We start from the raw sequence: 19130 nt of genomic DNA, 5'->3' as shown, positions 1-19130 counted from the left end.
CAAGGCCGCCCTCACGCCCTCATTGTGCCGCCAAGCCACCCGCCCCCCACACATACACAGACACACAATGGCCCCACACCGCCACAATACCTCTCACCGCGAGACAAGCTGTCAATCAGGCGTCCCTCACAAAGGGCCCATTGTCTGGGTGTCCGTCACCTCGCTCCCCCTGCCGCACAACTGCTCACCAGCCTGTCTGCGCTGGGACACACACACACAGCCAGGACCGGTTATTGCTGTCGCTGTGCAGGGGCAAGCACACGACCAGGCCTGTCCACTTTCTCTACACAGAGAGTGGCAGGGATCTGGTGTGGGAGTCTGTTCAAGGGCATCTCTGAAGGAAACAACCAGAAACTCAATCAGACACTCGTTCAGCCGTGGGTCGAGGTTCAGCCGCTAGGAAGGGGTCAAGTAATTGGCTGCACAATCATGTCCGCAGAGGGCACAGGGCAGGGTAACTAGATTGCAGCCTGTCCTGAGGAATATTTACTATTTATATCACTCTGACTTAAGTGGGTTAAGCTGCTTTGTGAAACCCCCTAGAAATGCCGGATGTCCCGCTGGGTCGGCCAGGTGCCGGTCGATCTCCTTCACTCTCCTTCGCCCCTCGAGTCCCACAGAGTCAGGGCCATCGCTTTCACAACAGTGGCTTGCTTTCTGTGCAGGGGGATGTGTCCTCGAGGGGTCTGACCCGCACCCACACATATACACAAACACACATACACACACACACACACACAAAACCCTACAGCTCTGCCCATCTCTAGGATGGCAGTGAAAAACCTCGTTCTCTCTCGTCACTTGAGCCACCTGAGCGCAGAGAGAAAACGAGAAAGAGGGAGAGAGGAGGGCGCAGGGATGCGAGGGGCAGATGGCCCTGTTTGCCTAGTGTCGGTAATTGGTGACTGTGAATAAAAGGAGCACTAATGTGTTTGGTCTCCTGTCTTTTACCCCCTCTAATCTGCCCTTTGTGTGGCAGTGCTGGGGCTGCCCTCTGGGGCCAGGGGGTTAATACTAACTGGATTCAAGGGCACAGGGCAGCAGGGAAACCACAGGGGGGCTGACGGGGCACCTACACGCCATCCCCCGATTAAATAAGATTGATGACTTAACAAAAGCAAACACCAATAACCAACAGTGAGTTTCTTGTTATTGTCGGTGTGCATTTCTGCAGGTAACAAAAATGTCCACTATATTGACACTATGGGAGGAACAGAACTAGATGAAGTATCGCATGAGAAAGACCTAGGAGTCTATGTGGACTCCTCACTTTCTCCATCCAAACAATGTGGGGAAGCAATAAAAAAGGCAAACAGAGTGTTAGGGTATATTGTCAAAAGTGTAGAATTGAGAACAAGGGCAGTGATGTTCAGACTGTACAATGCACTAGTTAGAGCTCATCTGGATACTGTGGACAGTTCTGGGCTCCACACTTCAAGAAAGATATCGCTGCTCTAGAGGCAGTTCAGAGGAGAGCAACCAGACTTATTCCAGGTCTGAAGGGAATGTCCTACTGAGAGACTGAGGACCTGAACCTTTTCTCCCTGGAACAGAGGAGACTACGTGGGGATTTGATCCAAGTCTTCAAAATCATGAAAGGCATCGACCACATCAAACCAGAGGAGCTTTTCCAGATCAGCAGGGACACACGCACCCGGGGACACAAATGGAAATTGGGCTTCAAGGCATTCAAGACAGAAAACAGGAGACACTTCTTCACACAGAGGCGTCACAATCTGAACAAACTCCCCAGCGATGTGGCTGGAGAGACAATTTGGGAACATTCAACAACAGACTGGATAGGATCCTTGATCACTGAGTTATTAATGGACACCAAACGAGCACGATGGGGTGAATGGCCTCCTCTCGACTGGACACTTTCTTATGTTCTTATTACAGACCTGGTGACATTTATATCTCGAAAGATACGGTGCCCATCTACACAGTGGAGAAGCACGGGGTCATAAAGATGCTGAAAACAATTGATAACAAATAAGAACTGCCGAGCCGTTCCTGCAACTAGCGCCCCTTCAGAGAGGTCTGCAGCGTGCACAATGAGGACAGCCTCGCAGGTGACGCTGTTCTTTTGTTATTCTTTCTGTTATTGCACTCAAAGGCCTAGTTGATACAGAACACATCAATTTAATACATAAAAAACTCAATAATGAGATAAATAAGTAATGAGGAATAAGGCCAGGCTGGGAATGGCGCTCCCACAGTCTATTTATAGGGGGATTTGTGACCTCGAAGGGCCTGGTGTTAATCTGAGCCCGAGGATAATGTGTTAAAAACTGGGTGTTCCTGTGCCTCGCTCTCCATCTGTCAGACAGAGAGAGAGAGGAGGAGAGAAACGAGGAGAGAGGAGTAGAGAAATAAGCAAGCGAGAGCGGCAGAGTGAGACGGAGAGAAAGAGCTGGAGATGAGGGAGGGTATAAGAGGCAAGAGAGGCCGATACATACCACCCTGCCCGAGTCAACGCCCCTCACACAATCCCTGCGATACTATAAAGGCCCGAATCATTATAAGGCAGTGCAGGGGGCCTTTCCGAACACTGAATTGGTTCCAGCTCGATCCTGTTGCGTTGCGCTCTGTCCACTGAGTGATGTATCTCCTTTGTTTCTTTGGCTGACATCTTATATTTATATTGCAAACAAATCATGAATAAACAAATGCACAATCGTCTCCCAAAAACTGCGCTCCTCATCCACCCATAGGAACGAGACTTTGAGGCGCTATATAGAAGTAAAACAATTCAATCTAATTCAACTGAATAGTGATGTCACTGGAAATTGTGAAGGAACGTGCACAAATAAATTAAAACGAATCTTTTCTTTTCTTTTCTATTTCTCTCTCTCTCCACACACACGTCTGTGTCTTACTATAATAAATTGCTTCTGCCTGGCTGCCCGTGTCAGCCTCACTGAGGTTCATCTGCGTTAATCACTGATCCTGACAAAATATGTTTTAATGAAACAGGCGCTGGCGAGGGCTGGTGCCAGACAGACAGAGAGCTGCACCCCGGCTCTCTGCACTAAGTGCAGCCGGCGGGGAGATCCGGGGCCGGGCGACGCCGGGGTCAAGGGCCAGAGACGCGGCAGAACAACAGATCCGCCCCGAACAGCACGGAGGCAGAGCCCGGTCACACAGGCAGCCTGGGATGAGCTGCCGGCACTGGGCCGCCTCTCACATTAACACTTTAATTCTAGTTGTTTTGGGCCCATGTCTCTTCTGAAGGGGACTCCCAGGGGCCCGCAGCACTACAACTGTAAGAGCCGCCATTGATTATGCTGCCCAGCCCTGACTGGTTTAACTGATGACCGCATGACAACACCGGCGTGGCCGCCACGGCACACTCGACTGTGGATTTCACTAGGGCATGCTGCAGACAGAGCATGGCGCAGACTGAGAGATTAACACCAAAGTGCTGAGATCGCATTTTATTCTGTTCACAAGGGCCCGGTTTTATGTGCTCGGCCTGTGCGGTCACATGTGCTGTTCCTGTCTTTACTACTCGGGCACACATTACATCAGTACTCACTACACCCCACCCCGGACTCCAGCACCCGATCTCCCGGAAGGTGGATTTCTGTGCTGTGAATGGAAAGGTGAAGTCTTGGGGAATATTTGCTGCCGTTTTGCAACGGTGCTTAAAGATTCTTCGCTTCTGTAACAACAAGCGCACAACTATTTGAAGTTTCTAGTGAACTGGTGTCTTTATCAGTGCTATGCATTAGAAGTCTTGATTAACATCAAGGTTAAACTTGCCAATTCAGCTTCTTAATTTATATCCATATCTATATACATACACACACAAACACGCATATCTGCACAACCGCGCTCTCACCTTCACCCCGCTGTCACGAGTCAACACAGTCGTGAGATAACACAATCGCAGCGCGTGTTTCGTGTCTGTCAGTGCACTGCGCAGAGGAACGAGAAACAACTCCGAAACATGCACAGAAACTGGCAAAATCACGGCACGGAAGAAAAGGAGATGAAGGACAAGAAAAGAACGGACAGCGAGGGAAGAAAGTGGGAAAGAAGAGATGGGCCGGGCGGAGAGGAAGGGGGTTCATTTATGAATACATGAGAAGTCAGCAAAAGAAGAAAGGAGAAAGGAAGGAGGGAAGAGAGTCGAAGTGGAGAACAGAGGGACAGCTGAAGAGAGAGACCTTGAGAGGGAGAGAGAGGGGCGCGGGGGGGCACACAGATGTCAGGGATGCAGGGGCGAGTGGCGGACATCTCTATCCACACAGAATTAGCAGCAGGAATTGGGGGGCTAATCCTGTTAGTGTGACAGGGGGATTAGAGCATTAGGCAGGCCTGGCCGCCGCGCAGCGCCGCAGACAGGGCCCGGGCCGCAGGAGAGGGAGGACCGGGGGGGGCATGTCTGTGTGCCGATTCAAATAGAATAAACAGATGCAGGATCCCCGTCACCTCGACCCCCACCCGCTCTTTCTGACATTACTTTAAACAACATGTAGCTCAATAATCTGTACAGCTGTTTCTGACCAAAGTCCGTCTGATCGTCCGTCCTACAGTTGGAAGATGTTAATTATTATTATTATTAATAAGAACGGCCAGTTTCAATGCATGTAGTTCTTCTCTTATGATGAACACTACTTTTAAACTAAAAGTAATGTTTAATTTTCAGTCCAAATGGTTTTGCTTTCCAGAATAAACAATACTTTCTGTTTCAATCGGTTATTCAGGTATGATTTAATATTTGTATGCATTTATTTTTGGATGAACAAACTTCGTTTCACTGTGATGCCACAAGGGACCGTCTAGCTGGAGTTTATAAACCTGAATCTCTGTGCTGAACGAAGGGGGACATGACACCAACTCAACGCAACCTCTGGGTCCCACAAGAAATGCTGAGACATTTCTGAAACATGGTACCCATCACCCAGCAACACAACCGTCTGTGTCACGAGCCCCCGAGTGACGCTGTGAGATATTTACTGACCGTCATCTGGCACCCTGGGGCCACTTTCCCGGAGAGAAGAAAAAGAAAAGGCATCTTTCTATCAGTTGCTCTACAGTTTCCCTGGCTGCCTCCCGGCCTCACACGCACCGCCTGGTGCTCCCCATCCCGACGGAGGCGTGAGAGGCAGCAGACCGGCTGTCCAGGAACCGCATGGAAAGAGATGCCGAGTTTCATGAGGTTCCTGGAAACCCAAACTGCAAAGACTCGAATCGAGAAGAGTAATTGGCCTTGACATCTGCAGCACACAAAGCAGCAGCGCTCTCCGAGTGCGTAAAGGAGAAAACACTCTTCGGGGGCCCCTGTGGTCCAACCCTAGGTGCACCATATTGCTGCATACGCCTGACGGGGGCCCTGGGTCACGGCTGCATCTGTTTTAGACTCTTATTTATTCCTCAGAATCGCGGTTTGTTTCCTTGAATCTTCAGACTATGTCTTGTCCCCTTTTCTTTAAATATACAGCTCTGGAAAAAAGAGTGGAAGAGACCACTTAACATTGATTTCTGAACTGAACCAGAACTGTATATACATTCTACACATTCAGATCTGTTTAAAGCATCACTGGACAGGGTGCTGTGAGTGTAAGCGTTCAGTTGAAGACATAAAAGCAGAGAAGTGCCAGGGAGTGTAACACAGCCACAGGGAACGATTAACTCAATACCTAAAATACAGAACTGAGCACCTCTGGGATCAGCTGAAATTGGGGAACGAGGCAGGGATCACACTGTCTGCGTCCCTTAGTGTTCAGTAACGCTGTCACAGAGTCAACGAGTGCAACCATACTGCTGGGGACAGGACCAATCATCTCCAAGTGCTTCTGCACAGTGCTGCGCTGGGAATGGACTGAACACAGCCGACACACACACACACACACAGCCGACACACACACACACACACAGCCGACACACAAAGCACACGCACACACATTAGTACATGCCAGCAGGTGGCTCATAGCGAATAATTTATGGACAAACAAAAACACGGATGCCAATCAGGAAGATTAATCGTGATGGATTGCCACAGAGCGCAACACACGTCCTCTCATCCATAACCAGACGGGACGGGGCAGCACTAATTCAATTGCCACGATGGTGTTTGACACATGCGAGTGAGCGCACACTCTCGGGGGCTCAAGTGGCCCCCCAGTACAGCCCCCACCCGGGAGACAGGCCCACTGGCTCTCAGCTGGACCACCAGACCGATCGCTGGCTTCTCTCGTTCAGGGTAACGCCGTCGGTATTCTGCCCCGGCTGACGTTCCCAGGTGATGAGACATTGTGGCCTCCTGGCAGTGGGATGGAGACCCTGTGCTCTTGGGCCGAGGGTTCGCTGTTAAAGCAGCACCTGGTGAGCTAACAGTGTGTATAATGGACCTCTCCCTGAGCCCACTGGCCGGTGTGTGAGACCCGTGCATGTGGAGAAAGCGTTCCTACCGCCAGCCGTGCATCCGGAATCCGGGACACTGCTCCCCACAGCGGTGACAGGGCTGGCCTCGGTCCGGGTCCTCATGCTCGCCATGCTTTGGAGACATAGACAGAGACAGAGAGACAGCAGTCAGGCTTCTGCAGGCACAAACATTTTTATTTTTTGGTCCACAGCCTGACAATTCATCTCTTCATCCTTAGACAGCTGTTAGTTAGGGGCAGCTGATTAAATGATGTAACAGTGTAACATGCTTTTCACAGTCCTGTAAAACAATCACGGTTTGATAAAAGACACGGTAAGAGCAGCGGCAGTAGGGACCGGTCGAGGGCCCAGCGCAGACGCACGTCCTCACACAGAAGTGACCTGTCCTGCTTAAGCCTGGCTCCTGGAGGTTAATGCGCTCTAATACTCGATTAATCTCACTGACGAGCTCTTAGAGAGAGTCTTAATGGACCTCCAGGCAACATCTCTATCTGCGTTACAGACACGGCTTCAGAGCCAGTACGATGTGACCGCCAGCAAATACACTTACCAGGGTCGAGAGGCAGTGTGTGTGTGTGGGAGAGTGAGAATGTGTGTGTGTGTGAGCTCTGCTGTGAGTGTAAGGTTATAGCATCACTCACAGACAGCTCCTCAGGACGCACAGCACGCACCAAGGCAAAGGAACACGTAGCATCAGTGCATCAAACCACCGAAACTGGGTGCCAGCCTCTCACACCCCACTCAGTCAGCTAGCCAGGGAACAATAGTTTGCCGTGGCATCTGGCTGCGAGCAGTTTCATGCGAGGTATTCCAGCTATTGACACAGCGCTGCCTGCAGGGGCGCCGAGAGCAGGCCGACGAGCCCAGCTGCACAGCATGTGCCTCACCCCGAAAAAACTAAGCAACGCAAATTACAGGTGGCGAGGAGGGTAAATGTAAAACACGCAGAAAATGTCAAACCCAGTTTTTCATTGCAGTTTCTCCACTGGATATTAAACAGACGATGCCATGGTCACCAGGGGTATGCAGAGCCCGTTAAGAGGTCGGGGAGCGCGCCATGCCCGTCCTCGCCGCCAACACGCAGTGCCGAGCAGCGGCACAAAGGGGGTCAGGCTGCACACGGGCCGAACGGGGAGACACGCAACGGAAACACACACTCACTAACCCCACACATTCCTGCTGTTTCTAGAAAGACAAAACGGGCAAAACTAGAGCGGTGAAAGAAAAATATATTTTAAGTACATCTGTACAAATGTTCACTATGAAATCTCTCTCTCTCCCTCTCCCTCTCTCTCAGTTGTAAAGCAGCAGGCCTATGTGTGACTGAATTGGTTTCCACCGCCAGCAGTTCAGTGCCAAGCCCGTGAGCAGCACCGGCTGTGGGAGATTCCCTGAAGCTCAAGTTGGTTGTTTTAAGTGTCGTGTTGTTGCGTTTCCCTCCCCCTCTCTCTCCTCCCTCCCAGTGATTTACGGCCCTGACTGCGCTTCTCTCTCACGCACTCCCCGGCTCTCCAGCAGTGGCTGCCCTGAAATTCCTGCCACTGCTCAGACACTCGCCGGGCCGGGGACCGCAGCCCCCTCGTAACAAAACACAACACAGTCCTGAAAACAAACTAAAAACTGGAAGAGGTTTCACAGTGATGGTGAGCAGCTGCTCGGCACTGGTTATTGTGCACTCTGTGTAACGATGCGTCCTCGTGCTCCTGCTTATTTGTGTGTTGTTGGAGCCTCGGCTGTTGTACTGCCACTTCTCCTACGCCCCCCCACCCGCTTTAGCGCATACCTGGGACTGTGTCTGCACTTGTTACCTTATTACACTAGGATGTGTTTATTGTATTTTGTGTGGCTTGTACTACTGCACTTGTGTGATGCTTAAAATGCCGATTGTGTGAACTGTAAGTCACCCTGAATAAGGGCGTCTGCTAACAAATAATAACTTTCATCTGTTTTCCTGTGCAGTGCAAATTTGTGTCCACTTTTTCTGACTGAAGGCTCTGCCGATTTTCCTAAATAATGTTGGCAGCCGGTGCAGAAAACACTTCACCCGCCTTCCCTGGATTCCATACCGACGCTGTGCTCTGGGAGACGGGCACAGTTAACCCCCGATGGTCTTTTGGCCCGAGACCAAAATGTGCTTCCCACTCCTCCCCGGAAACACTGGAGACGTTGAAAATGTTTAAAGCGGGTGAATCGGTCTGTCCCACGGCGCGGTGCACAACTTCAGGGAGAGGGCTTCCTCCAGGGGCGACGTGAGACAGACAGAGAAGAGGAATGCAGGCCGCCATCTTTAAAGTGTTTACGACAATAAAGAAGGCTGATAAACACCATATAATCAATCAATCAATCATATTAAAAAAGTCAAAGGCACGGAAGTGAAAGGGCTGATGCAAGACTAGGTGTTGGGTGGGTCGGGTTGTATTTTCTGAAGCTGCCAATGAACACAGGTGTAGCTTGAGCTGGAGTTTTCCTGCAACCCAATCTGCTCCAGAGCACCATGGCTTGATCTTTTTAAGCAATCGAGGGGCGATCTTCACCGCCCAGCCCAGCGCGTCCCCGGGCCCCAACACCAGGACAGCCTGCCGGGACGTCACCTGCCCGCACAGGCCGCGCGGCGAGGGGTAATAAATCACACGGCTCCAACACGCCCCCACACGCAGGCGGAGAACCTGAATAATTACAGTGCCGAGGTGCAACCCGGAGGGCGTGTGGAGAGACGGAGCAGACGCGACAGGCACCAGGGCCACAACAAAGACCAAACAAACACACACCCTGCCCACAGTGGGGAACACAGGGATTGCACAATGGCACTCGAGGCTTTATTTATTTATTGAACAGCTTCTGTGCCTCTCTTTGTGCAGTAAACTGGCTGAAGGAAACCAAAACAAAATGAAACGCTCCTGCTACTTTGATCAACCCGCAGATTACAGCACATTACAGACTTGGGAGCCACCTGTTAGTGGACCGACAGTTTCAACACCAACAACACAGCGACAGGAGAAGCTCATGAGGGAGACGAGGCTGGGACCGGCCCAGACGTGGATCTGACCAGAACAGCAGCCCTCGGGACAAGTTTTACACCTCTCTCTGCCCAATTACAGTGCATTGGTATTTGCATCAAAACATACATTGCTGTTGCCCAAGGAAAACAAGTCAATCCCCCTTATAATTCATACTTGGAAGGATCAGCTGCAGGAAAGATGCAGCGCGGGTTAAATCCATCAATCTGCTCCCATTTAAAGCACAACCTCTGAGTGCGCTGGCCTAGGCCTGGCCAGCTCAGCATCTCGGTACTAAAGACCAATAAAGTGAGGATCCGTGGGACTGGTGTTCTGGCAAGGAGCTTAATTTAACCCCACAAATCAGCCTTTAGCCCTTAATCCCCAGTCGGCCCACGCAGATGGAGAATCCTGAAAGTTTGCACAGCAGACGCACAGATAAAAGACGCGGCGATGCCGGGGCCGCTGGCATGCTGGAGGCAGCTGTGTTTGCTTTTCTGCCTCACCTAACAAGACCCTCCATTACCAGGGTGGGGGGGCAGGGACCTGTGCAGACCCCCAGAGCCAGGCTGTCCCTGCAGAGGGTTCACTGGGACCATGCGTTCATTCAAAGAGTGCCGCTTCACTATCACCGGACCACAATCTATCTCACGGTCAAGTTGTCTTTCGGGAGCTTGGCCTCCCTCTCCCTCTCACTAACCCTGAGCGGACCCCCCTCCCTGGGAGCTGCACCGTGGCCTTGCCCAGTCGGCCGCGTCCGGTGACTCATTAACCTGAGCAGAGCACTCTGGGATAAGCATTAACCGAGGGAGCTAACCGGGCGTGGAGGTTGCTTGGCGATGCTCGGGTCGCCACTGCCTTCCCAAGGTACGCACCGCTCTGAACTCATGAGCACTGGCACCGTGAGGCCGTAAACAGACGTTTCGCTCTTCCTTCCTAGGAGCATCTCCTGGCTGATCTTCTGCAGGCCTCTCCAACACAACTCAGAGACACACAATGGGGTTAAATACGACTCCAGCAAAACTGAAGTTATGAGTTAATTGCCGGGAATGCAGAGAGTAGAGACACGGGGAGACCGAGGAAGAGCAGGGGGACAGGAATGAGAGGAAGAAAAGGAGAGGGGGGAGAGTGATGGCAAGCAGGAGAGTCAGACGCAGGAGGAAAACAAACAGAGAGAGAGAGAGAGAGAGATAGAGGGTGAAGGGGGAGGAGGAGGAGAGAGCAAAACAAATAGAGTAGTTCTGGGTGCCTGGGAGTCTCACCGGCGAGGACCAGAAGAGCAACAATAGCGAGGCGCTGCAGGAAGGCAGGGGCAGCAAAGGCGAGATCGGTTTCCTGCCCAACCCTGTTCCTGAGCAGCGCCGGTCTTGCTGGTCCTGAGGGTGCTCTCTACAGACCAGCCCCTGAATAGTTTACACTCTGGACATGGATTAATGAAGCCCCACGATTATCAGCTCGAAATAAAACTATATAATCACGATCATTATTATTATTATGGTTAAAAGGACACACACATCACAGTGCAGGGAACAAACCCTGTGGATAACAGGGGACTGGCGTTGAGGCAAACACACGGCACAGCTGCAGCCAAAACAGTCATTAAGGGCCCAGCCGCAGAGCCCTCAATTACAGGAGGCGCGAGACACGGACGAGCTGCACACGCACCGGCACACCGCACTCCTCCCCACCCGGCACGAGTCACAGCGCCTCACACGAGTGCACCACCGGCTCACAACTACACACTGGAGGAGCCCCGCAGAGACGCAGGGCCACGGAAGTGCACAGAAGGTATAATTATACATAATAAATACATTCAATACATCAATTTACGGATGCATTTATGCAGTCCCCTCTCAGCGTTAAAGGGGGCGCTCAAGAGCAATTTCTCCCACCTGAGCCAGACCCTCCCACAAGACCTGGTCCCCTCATCCTGTAGAGGCAAGATTCCCACAGGGGCTGCTTCTAGGAACCAATTAATTATAACCGGCAGGGAAGTTTTCCGACTGTGTGTCGTCCCCCGGGAGCACGCCCCCCCCAGGGTGGAGACAAGCGTGTCAGGGTTGGCGGGGGAAGAACTCAGTCCAGGGAGGCTGGGACCGATCCTGGGGTGAGAGAGTGAGAGCTGGGGGAGGTGGCAGGGTAAATGCAAACCCCCACAGGCTGAGGGCAGTATCCTATGGTGGGTGAGCGCAGAGGAAACCAGGTGAAGGAGCCGCTCTGCACTCGGCTCGGGGAGAGGAGTCAGAGGGAATAAGGAGTTCAGAGGCGGCAAGGAGAGCATTCCTGAGAACAGACGACGGCTGAGGTTCGGGAAGAGCAGAAACACTGAGCTCAGCACTTTATCACAACAGCTGCTGACTCTGACAAAGCAGGGCATTACAAATCATCCCTCCCGCTGCCTCACACACACACACACACACACACACACACATCTGAGAGAGAAGCAAAGAAAGAAAGAAAGTTAAAAGAAGGTAAAGGAGAGAGGGGTGTGTGCGTGTGTCCCTCATCGGGAGTGGAAGTGTGATGCCAGAGGAGGGCCTGGCGCGGTGCGGCCCGTTCATTAGGAACGCCACTCTCACAGGGATCACTGCGGGGAGACAGAGAGGGGCGGGGAGACACGGCAGCCTGTAAAAGTGCTTTAATGAGCTGTAATTGCAGTCTGACATGATACGGGCTAGCTGTGGCAGGCTGGAGGGGCTTCCGATAGGGACTGCACTTTCAAAACTGCACATGAGACACCCAGGAGAGAGAGAGGGAGGGAGTCTTGATGATATTATAACCTGGTGGAGACAATAAGACCGGGCTGGTGAAGTGGACTGAAACACCCTTGCCTGGCGAAGAGAGAGAGCGAGCCCAGGCAGGCGTGTGCCAGCGTACTGTATCTGTCATCAGCTTGTTCCAATTACGGAGCCCGATCGCTGCGAAACATGCGCGGTTTTAATTGGAAACAGGGCCTCGCTCCGATTACGAGCACAAATAAAACCTGAAAATGTGAGTTGTGTGTGCACAAAGACATTCCTTTCCCTCCCTCCCTCCCTCCCTCTCTCTCTCTCTCTCTCTCTCTCTCTCTCTCTCGGTGAACAAGTTTCCAAGTATTTCCTTCCAGCCACTGCAGATTAATCAGCGCACATTCTGACAACAGCGCCGCGTTGCTTCAGCGTCGACCTCCACCTCTCCCCAGTGAAAAACAGCAGCAGCATAAACAGAGCAGCAACTCGAGACTTAAGTACTCTACTACACAGATACACGGGCAGTCGTTCACCTGCTCCATTCTGACTGAAGGCCGACTTGGACCCACCCACTCATACCAAACCACACACCTGCATTGCATGGCGGTTGTGTTCACGATTAGTACAAGGAACCAGCTGACAAAACAAAACAAAGCCACCGAGCGAGTACAGGCTGGTGGTTTCCCATTAGCAGCTTTTATTTACTCCAAGCCTGAACCAAGACCAGGCCCAAGTCTCAACAACAGAATATTCTTTGCACTTCCAGCTCAGTGCAGAGCCGCTCTACCCACGAGACTGAGATCAACGACATGTAGCAGGGGAGACTGGACAGGTTTCCCAGAGTCCTCTCCTCTCCTCTGCCCCACAGTGCCCCTCTCCCCGGCGCATGGGCGAAGGGGCCGGCTATCAGACGCGGTGTCGTGAGATGTATACACACCGACGGGTCCCACCACTCTCAGTGACGGAGAGCCCAGACACATCGGGCGCTGCCGCTTCTGCCAACGGATCTGGTTCCCAGGCGGCGAGACGAGAAGGGATGAGGGCGAGAAAAAATACAACCACGAGATCCAGCACAATAATACGACAACTGCTACAAGTCTAGACCTGAGACGGGAGATCCAATAACTCATCGTGTCAGGTTATAATAAAAAAAAAAATAAACATCCTGCAGGGTGAGGAACGGAAGCAGACAGTCGCTACCAACCAGGCCCAGGACACAGGCACGGCTCGGGCAGGGGCAGCACTGTGTTCATCCGCAGGGCAGTGGGAGCTCTATCTATAGACACGTCTGTCCTCCTGTACTCAGAGCTCAGTGTTGCCCAGGTACACAGCGTTATCACTGCGCAGGGCTGTTTATCCATCTACCTCTATAACCCAGAGGGAAGACACCATTCAATGCCACTGTACCGAAATTACATCAAACGAGCAACTTATAAAAACATAATACTAGATTATACAATACCCGAGCCTGAAATCCAAAAACCAATGTTGCAGTAGCATTATATTCCTCAGGGAGAACTCTGTTGCTTAGCCATCCCTCTCTCCCTCTCTTCACAAGGCATCAGACCCATCAGCAATCTCTCGCTCTCTCCTACACAATAAACTTACACCTGGGTTATAACAAGGGTTGCGTAGTTATTTCCATAGGCACTAAATTAGCCTCGTCCCTATTATTCATCAGGCTGCACAAAAACACTCCTGGCAAGTGGAGAAATACCATTGGTGTGTGTGTGTGTGAATACATTTTCTGAGCGCACGAGTGCGAGAGTCTTGCGGTGCTGAAGATGGGAAGTGAGCCCCAGGCACAGGGCACCAGAGTGGAGCTCTACTCTGAGGAGGCCCCTGGTGGCTCCTGGGCCAAACTCTCTATCTGGGCTAGCCCAGCCTTACCCACCGGAGGACTGCTCTCTAGGCTGGCATATATACAGCTGATACGCATTTGAAATCTCACACCACCCAACCTGCCAGTAAGAGGTTAAACCCGTATTCATATACAAGTGACCGAGCAGTCTGAAGTCATCTACCAGCTTAAAGCACTAAGGTTTTCCCTGGACTGTTTCATACAATTGCACAGATGTGTAGAATAAGATCGAATCACACTCATACTTAACGAGCTACAGGAGTAATAAAGCGTGATTTGCGGTTGAAGAAAGAGGCACAAAGCGAGGGCGCAGAGAGAGAAGAAACTGTCCGGCTCCCTCGGTGACGTCATCTCTACCTGAGACAGGTAATTGCGCGTGCCCATCCCCCCCGCCAGTCACACACACACAGGGTTCACAGCACCCACCGCCATCTCCGCTTCATTGAAATGCTTTTCAGACATAAAGGGACCGCAATTAGCAAAAAACAGCCAATTAACCCTTAAGAGCCCAAGCGGCGAGCGGTGTCTTGGAAATGAGTTTCACAACAAAACGAGCCCCTCAAGTTACCCAGCGTGCCCCGGGACACCGCAGGACCTGCACAATCACCTGGATCAGCTGCCCACGTCACAGTGAACCCGAAGTATCGCCAGGTCGCTCGTTACAGTTACTGTAGCAGCAGCAGCACAGCGGACACACTGTGTCAAGAGACAGCAGCGGAGGACAGACACACACACACACACACACACACACACACACACAGACAGACACACACACACACACACACACACACACACACACACACACAGACAGACACACACACACACACACACAGACACACACACACACACACACACACACACAGACAGACACACACACACACACACACACACACACACACACACACACACACACACACAGACGGACAGACACACACACACACACACACACAGACACAGACACACACACACACAGACGGACAGACACACACACACACACACACACACACAGACGGACAGACACACACACACACAGACACACAGACGGACAGACACACAGACGGACAGACACACAGACAGGCTCTCACCGCCCGGCCGGACCGGCGCTTTCGGGACCCGCGGGTGAACATAGCGGCTCGGCTCCCGCATGGGCCGCGTCCAGAGCGGCGGGAGCTGCGCTGTTTAACCGGCTCTGCTGACGGGTCCGTCTCCGCCGGTTCTGTTCCTCCCGAAAAGTTCACAGACACGCAGCGCACCTACTGTCCCGGCTGCACTTTTACTGTACTTTACTGCACTTTACTGCACCGCGGCGCACTCACTCCGCTCAGTCCCAGCCCGACTCCCAAACCCCCGGAGAGACAGAGAGAGACAGCCCGGCCTGAGCAGCGCGCTGGGCGGAGCCTGGCTCTTAAAGGTGCCCCGCCGTCATCAGGGTACAGCCCGGCGGAGAGCAGGACGCAGGTAACGCACGCTGTGCACGGAGCTGCACACTGACCGCCCGGGGCAAAACCAGTGCAAAACCAGTGCAGGACAGCGAGTCAGTCCATCTTTTCACAGATTCAAATTGAAATAAACAATAAATAAATAAACCTGCTGTAGACCCTCCCTGTGGCCTCAGCAGGGTGTACTGCCACTTAAACACGCCCTGTGAAGGTCCTGTGCCCTCCAAGAAAAATGCATTAAGTTTCTACACTTCTCTCTCTCGTCTTTCTCGGCTCTCCAGGTTGCTCCTGCCCCCCCACCCCCACGCTGGGTTCAGATCTGGGCCGGCCAGGAGATTAATCTATAAACAACAACCACAGAGCTGCGGATTACAACTACAGGTTTTTAATTTGTATTCCTTTTTTAATAAAATCAGGGGGGTACATGGTAGAGTGACTGTGCTGAGAGACCTACCCGTAAGGGGGGGAACACAACCTGTTTCTCACCTGAACTGCAGAATCTCTTTAGATTTTTTAGGAACATGTCTTATTTCTATAACATTTCAAGGGCCGCCTCACACTGGAGTGATGTGCTGAGTTCTGTGATGCTACAGTGACTGAAGGACAGAGTGGACACTTCACTGTCCAGTCCTGTGTGTCCTGCTGAAGAGAGCCGACTGGACTGGACTGCTGCTGCATAGCCCTACAGGTGACAGAGAAAAGAGAGAGAGAGGGAGAGAAGACAGGAGGGAGAGGGAGACAAAAAGGGAGAGAGGGGGCGAGGCAGAGAGAGAGAGGAAAGCAGGGTGAAGGAGAGCAGCGGCAGCCGTGGCAGGTGACGGAGGAGTGTGCGCTGCAGATAAGGGGCTGTTGTTTGTCTTTCAGGACGGTGTCCAAAGCGAAGCGGGACAGGAAGCTGAGAGACGGACGTCTCGGCCCCGGGCCCGGCTGGGACCCAGTGAGCAGCAGCAGCGCCACCCCCCCCGCGGCGGACGCTGACGCCCAATGTCACCTCACTGCTTCCTGGACGTGTTGAGACTCGCCCTGACCGAGGAAAGAGCTTCCTGTTATTGACTGTGCAGCCCGGCTGGGTCCCGGAGAGCGCTCTTACTATTAAACTATGTCACTCTTTACTATAACACAACTGCACTTTCACAATGGGCCTACTGAGCCAAGGGGGGCTATACTACTACACTGTTACTACAGCCCCCTACTGTACCAGCACTATTCTACTGTACTGTTACTACAGACCCCTACTATAACAGGACTATTCTACTATACTGTTACTACAGGCCCAGCACTATTCTACTACACTGTTACTACAGCCTCTACTGTAACAGCACTATTCTACTACACTGTTACTACAGCCTCTACTGTAACAGTACTATTCTACTACACTGTTACTACAGCCTCTACTGTACCAGCACTATTCTACTGTACTGTTACTACAGCCCCTACTATAACAGGACTATTCTACTATACTGTTACTACAGGCCCAGCACTATTCTACTACACTGTTACTACAGTCCCAGCACTATTCTACTACACTGTTACTACAGCCTCTACTGTAACAGCACTATTCTACTACACTGTTACTACAGCCTCTACTGTAACAGTACTATTCTACTACACTGTTACTACAGCCCCTAGTGTAACAGCACTATCCTCTCAGTAAAGCCTTGACCCCTGTCAGCCTCTTGTGGCAACTCATAAGAACTACACTTGTACAGTAAATACAGAGATACACTACTACACACATTACAAGCATTGAAACAACTACTCCAGTATTCTACAGTTTTTCTCAATTGCGTACAAGCATTTTTCGGAACACTATTGTCATTTCTCAAAACAAGAGTGTATTTGCAAAATGAAAAAAACGCTTCAATGGCACGGAGGAATGGAGATGGGCCTGGAACCACTCTTGCACCGGGACACTGTGGAGGAACCGGACATTGTCCCAGATGATGACATAGTTAGATTGAGTCCCTCACCTGCTTCCCTCAGCCCTTGGGCCAGCCCATCGAGAAGCACCAGAAGACGGTCAGTGTTGTAAGGACCAATAATGGCATGGTGATGTATCACTCTTGTTGACCAATTGCGGTACACATAGTAATGTCCCCACACTGACCAGGGATGTCAACAGCTGCCCTCTGCCCGGTGACATTGTGCCACGCCTTCTCTGCTTTGCGAGATTAAAACCTGCTTCATCAACACACACTCTGTGGGACGGCACTGGAATCACTCTCCATGGATCTCTGTGGAGACAGTGCAGAAGTATCCCAGTGCAGCACATCATGTACAGCAGATCCCTGCTGGATTAGAAGGCTTTGGTTCATGTTTGCAGTACTGTACTCAGTACAATACAGTAATAAATGTAAACATACTGTGGCAAAGCTTTACAAACCTGAGAAACCTGGCACCGGATCTCCTTCAGCCTCTCAGTGCTCCAGTCACAGGGAGCTCTGCACACGTTTCATTCTGAAGAACCCTGTCTATGGTTGGCAAATGTTTGATCGTCTTCAATACTGTTTTGCTTGATCTTCCGAAGGCAAATGGCATTGTTCTCCCGAACCACGTCCACTGTTGCAGTTTCTTGTTCGTCTGAGAAGAGTTGCTGACGGCGGCCTCCACGTGCTCTTCTCTGAATTCTAGACCAGCAGACAAACGTTCTCGGTATTTACAGCACTAGAACAGATCGTTGTCCAGCAAGACCAGATAATCAAACATCTTGATTTACAGTACTGTACACACTGTAATTTGCTTTGTACATTGGCGCCAATAGAATAGTTTCACAAGTCTCCAAAGCACTGGTCGTCCCTCCTGAAGGTTCGGATGATTGAGCTCAATCGGTCTGGACAGATTTGGCTGAACACGTTGACCAGTGTCAACTATTGTTGCTCGAATCTCATCACATATGGCTGCTGGTCTTGCTCCTCTCTGACAGGCTTGTCCTCCTCTTCCTCATCTCTAGCACGACCTTCACCTCCCTCTCCCAGCTTCCATTGTGTCTGCCCCAAAAAGGGTCAAAATAGCCCACTCCCCATTATATAGTGCTGATTGACCAACACTGATTGGCCAGTTTAGAATTGAGCGCCTTGCGTTTGCTGACTGACTGAGCGGATGAACTTCAATTCAGCACATGACTTTACCAAAGTGCGAACAAAACACTTTTGAGTGCATTTTGTATTCATTGATGAAATGTGTATTTACAGTTTTGCAAACCAATGTCAAGGATGAGCTTTCAAAGTACAAAGGCAAGAACATGATGAAAAGCTTTATAAATGGATTTAGGGATTTTGCTTTTATGCTGTAGATTTTAGAAAAATGGTTGTACGCAATTGAGAAAAACTGTAAACAACATGCATCTTGTTAGTTAGTCTCATGTAAATTGTGTATATTTTGTGGGCACTGGGGGTGTGGTTGACTGGTATTTGAAAGGAAGCACTTCTGATCAAACGGCTGTAAATCCTCACTGCTGATTGGCTGTCAAACATATGATTTAATGCTGACTGGTTATTGACCACACTGTGGCAGGATCCACTGGGAGAGGACCACCACTGAGGTCCATGAGGTTTTGGGTGTTTATCGATCAATTCAAATTAATAATTATTGATAATATCCACACAAAACCACCTGCAGGGTTTCGTGGTATTGTGGCGAATCACTGTACAGAGTTTCTACCTTTCCTTACGTCCTTCCCCTCTGCATACATCATCTCTCTCCCTCTCTACCC

At 51.2% G+C, this 19130-nt stretch overlaps 1 protein-coding gene and 1 long non-coding RNA gene across 2 annotated transcripts in view; one reads left to right on the top strand and one right to left on the bottom strand.

The window, feature by feature from the left end:
- Positions 1-15383, bottom strand: part of prickle3 (prickle homolog 3) — a 29430-nt gene extending 14047 nt beyond the window's left edge. The window contains exons 1-2 of the mRNA XM_066710092.1: positions 15065-15383; positions 6420-6505 (exon numbers count right to left, since the gene is read on the bottom strand). Coding sequence (XP_066566189.1) covers positions 6420-6505; positions 15065-15106 — 128 coding nt within the window. The 5' untranslated portion in view covers positions 15107-15383. The remainder of the gene's footprint in view (positions 1-6419; positions 6506-15064) is intronic.
- Positions 15349-18048, top strand: LOC136753744 (uncharacterized). Its single transcript, XR_010817465.1, has 4 exons — positions 15349-15437; positions 15700-15799; positions 15966-16106; positions 16283-18048. It is a non-coding gene; the product is annotated as an uncharacterized LOC136753744 (long non-coding RNA).
- The last annotated feature ends 1082 nt before the right edge of the window (positions 18049-19130 follow it).

The sequence above is a fragment of the Amia ocellicauda genome, chromosome 7, assembly GCF_036373705.1.
Source record: "Amia ocellicauda isolate fAmiCal2 chromosome 7, fAmiCal2.hap1, whole genome shotgun sequence".
Lineage (NCBI taxonomy): Eukaryota > Metazoa > Chordata > Actinopteri > Amiiformes > Amiidae > Amia > Amia ocellicauda.
The sequence above is the reverse complement of the archived record's forward strand: the minus strand, read 5'-3'. Positions and strand labels throughout refer to the sequence as shown.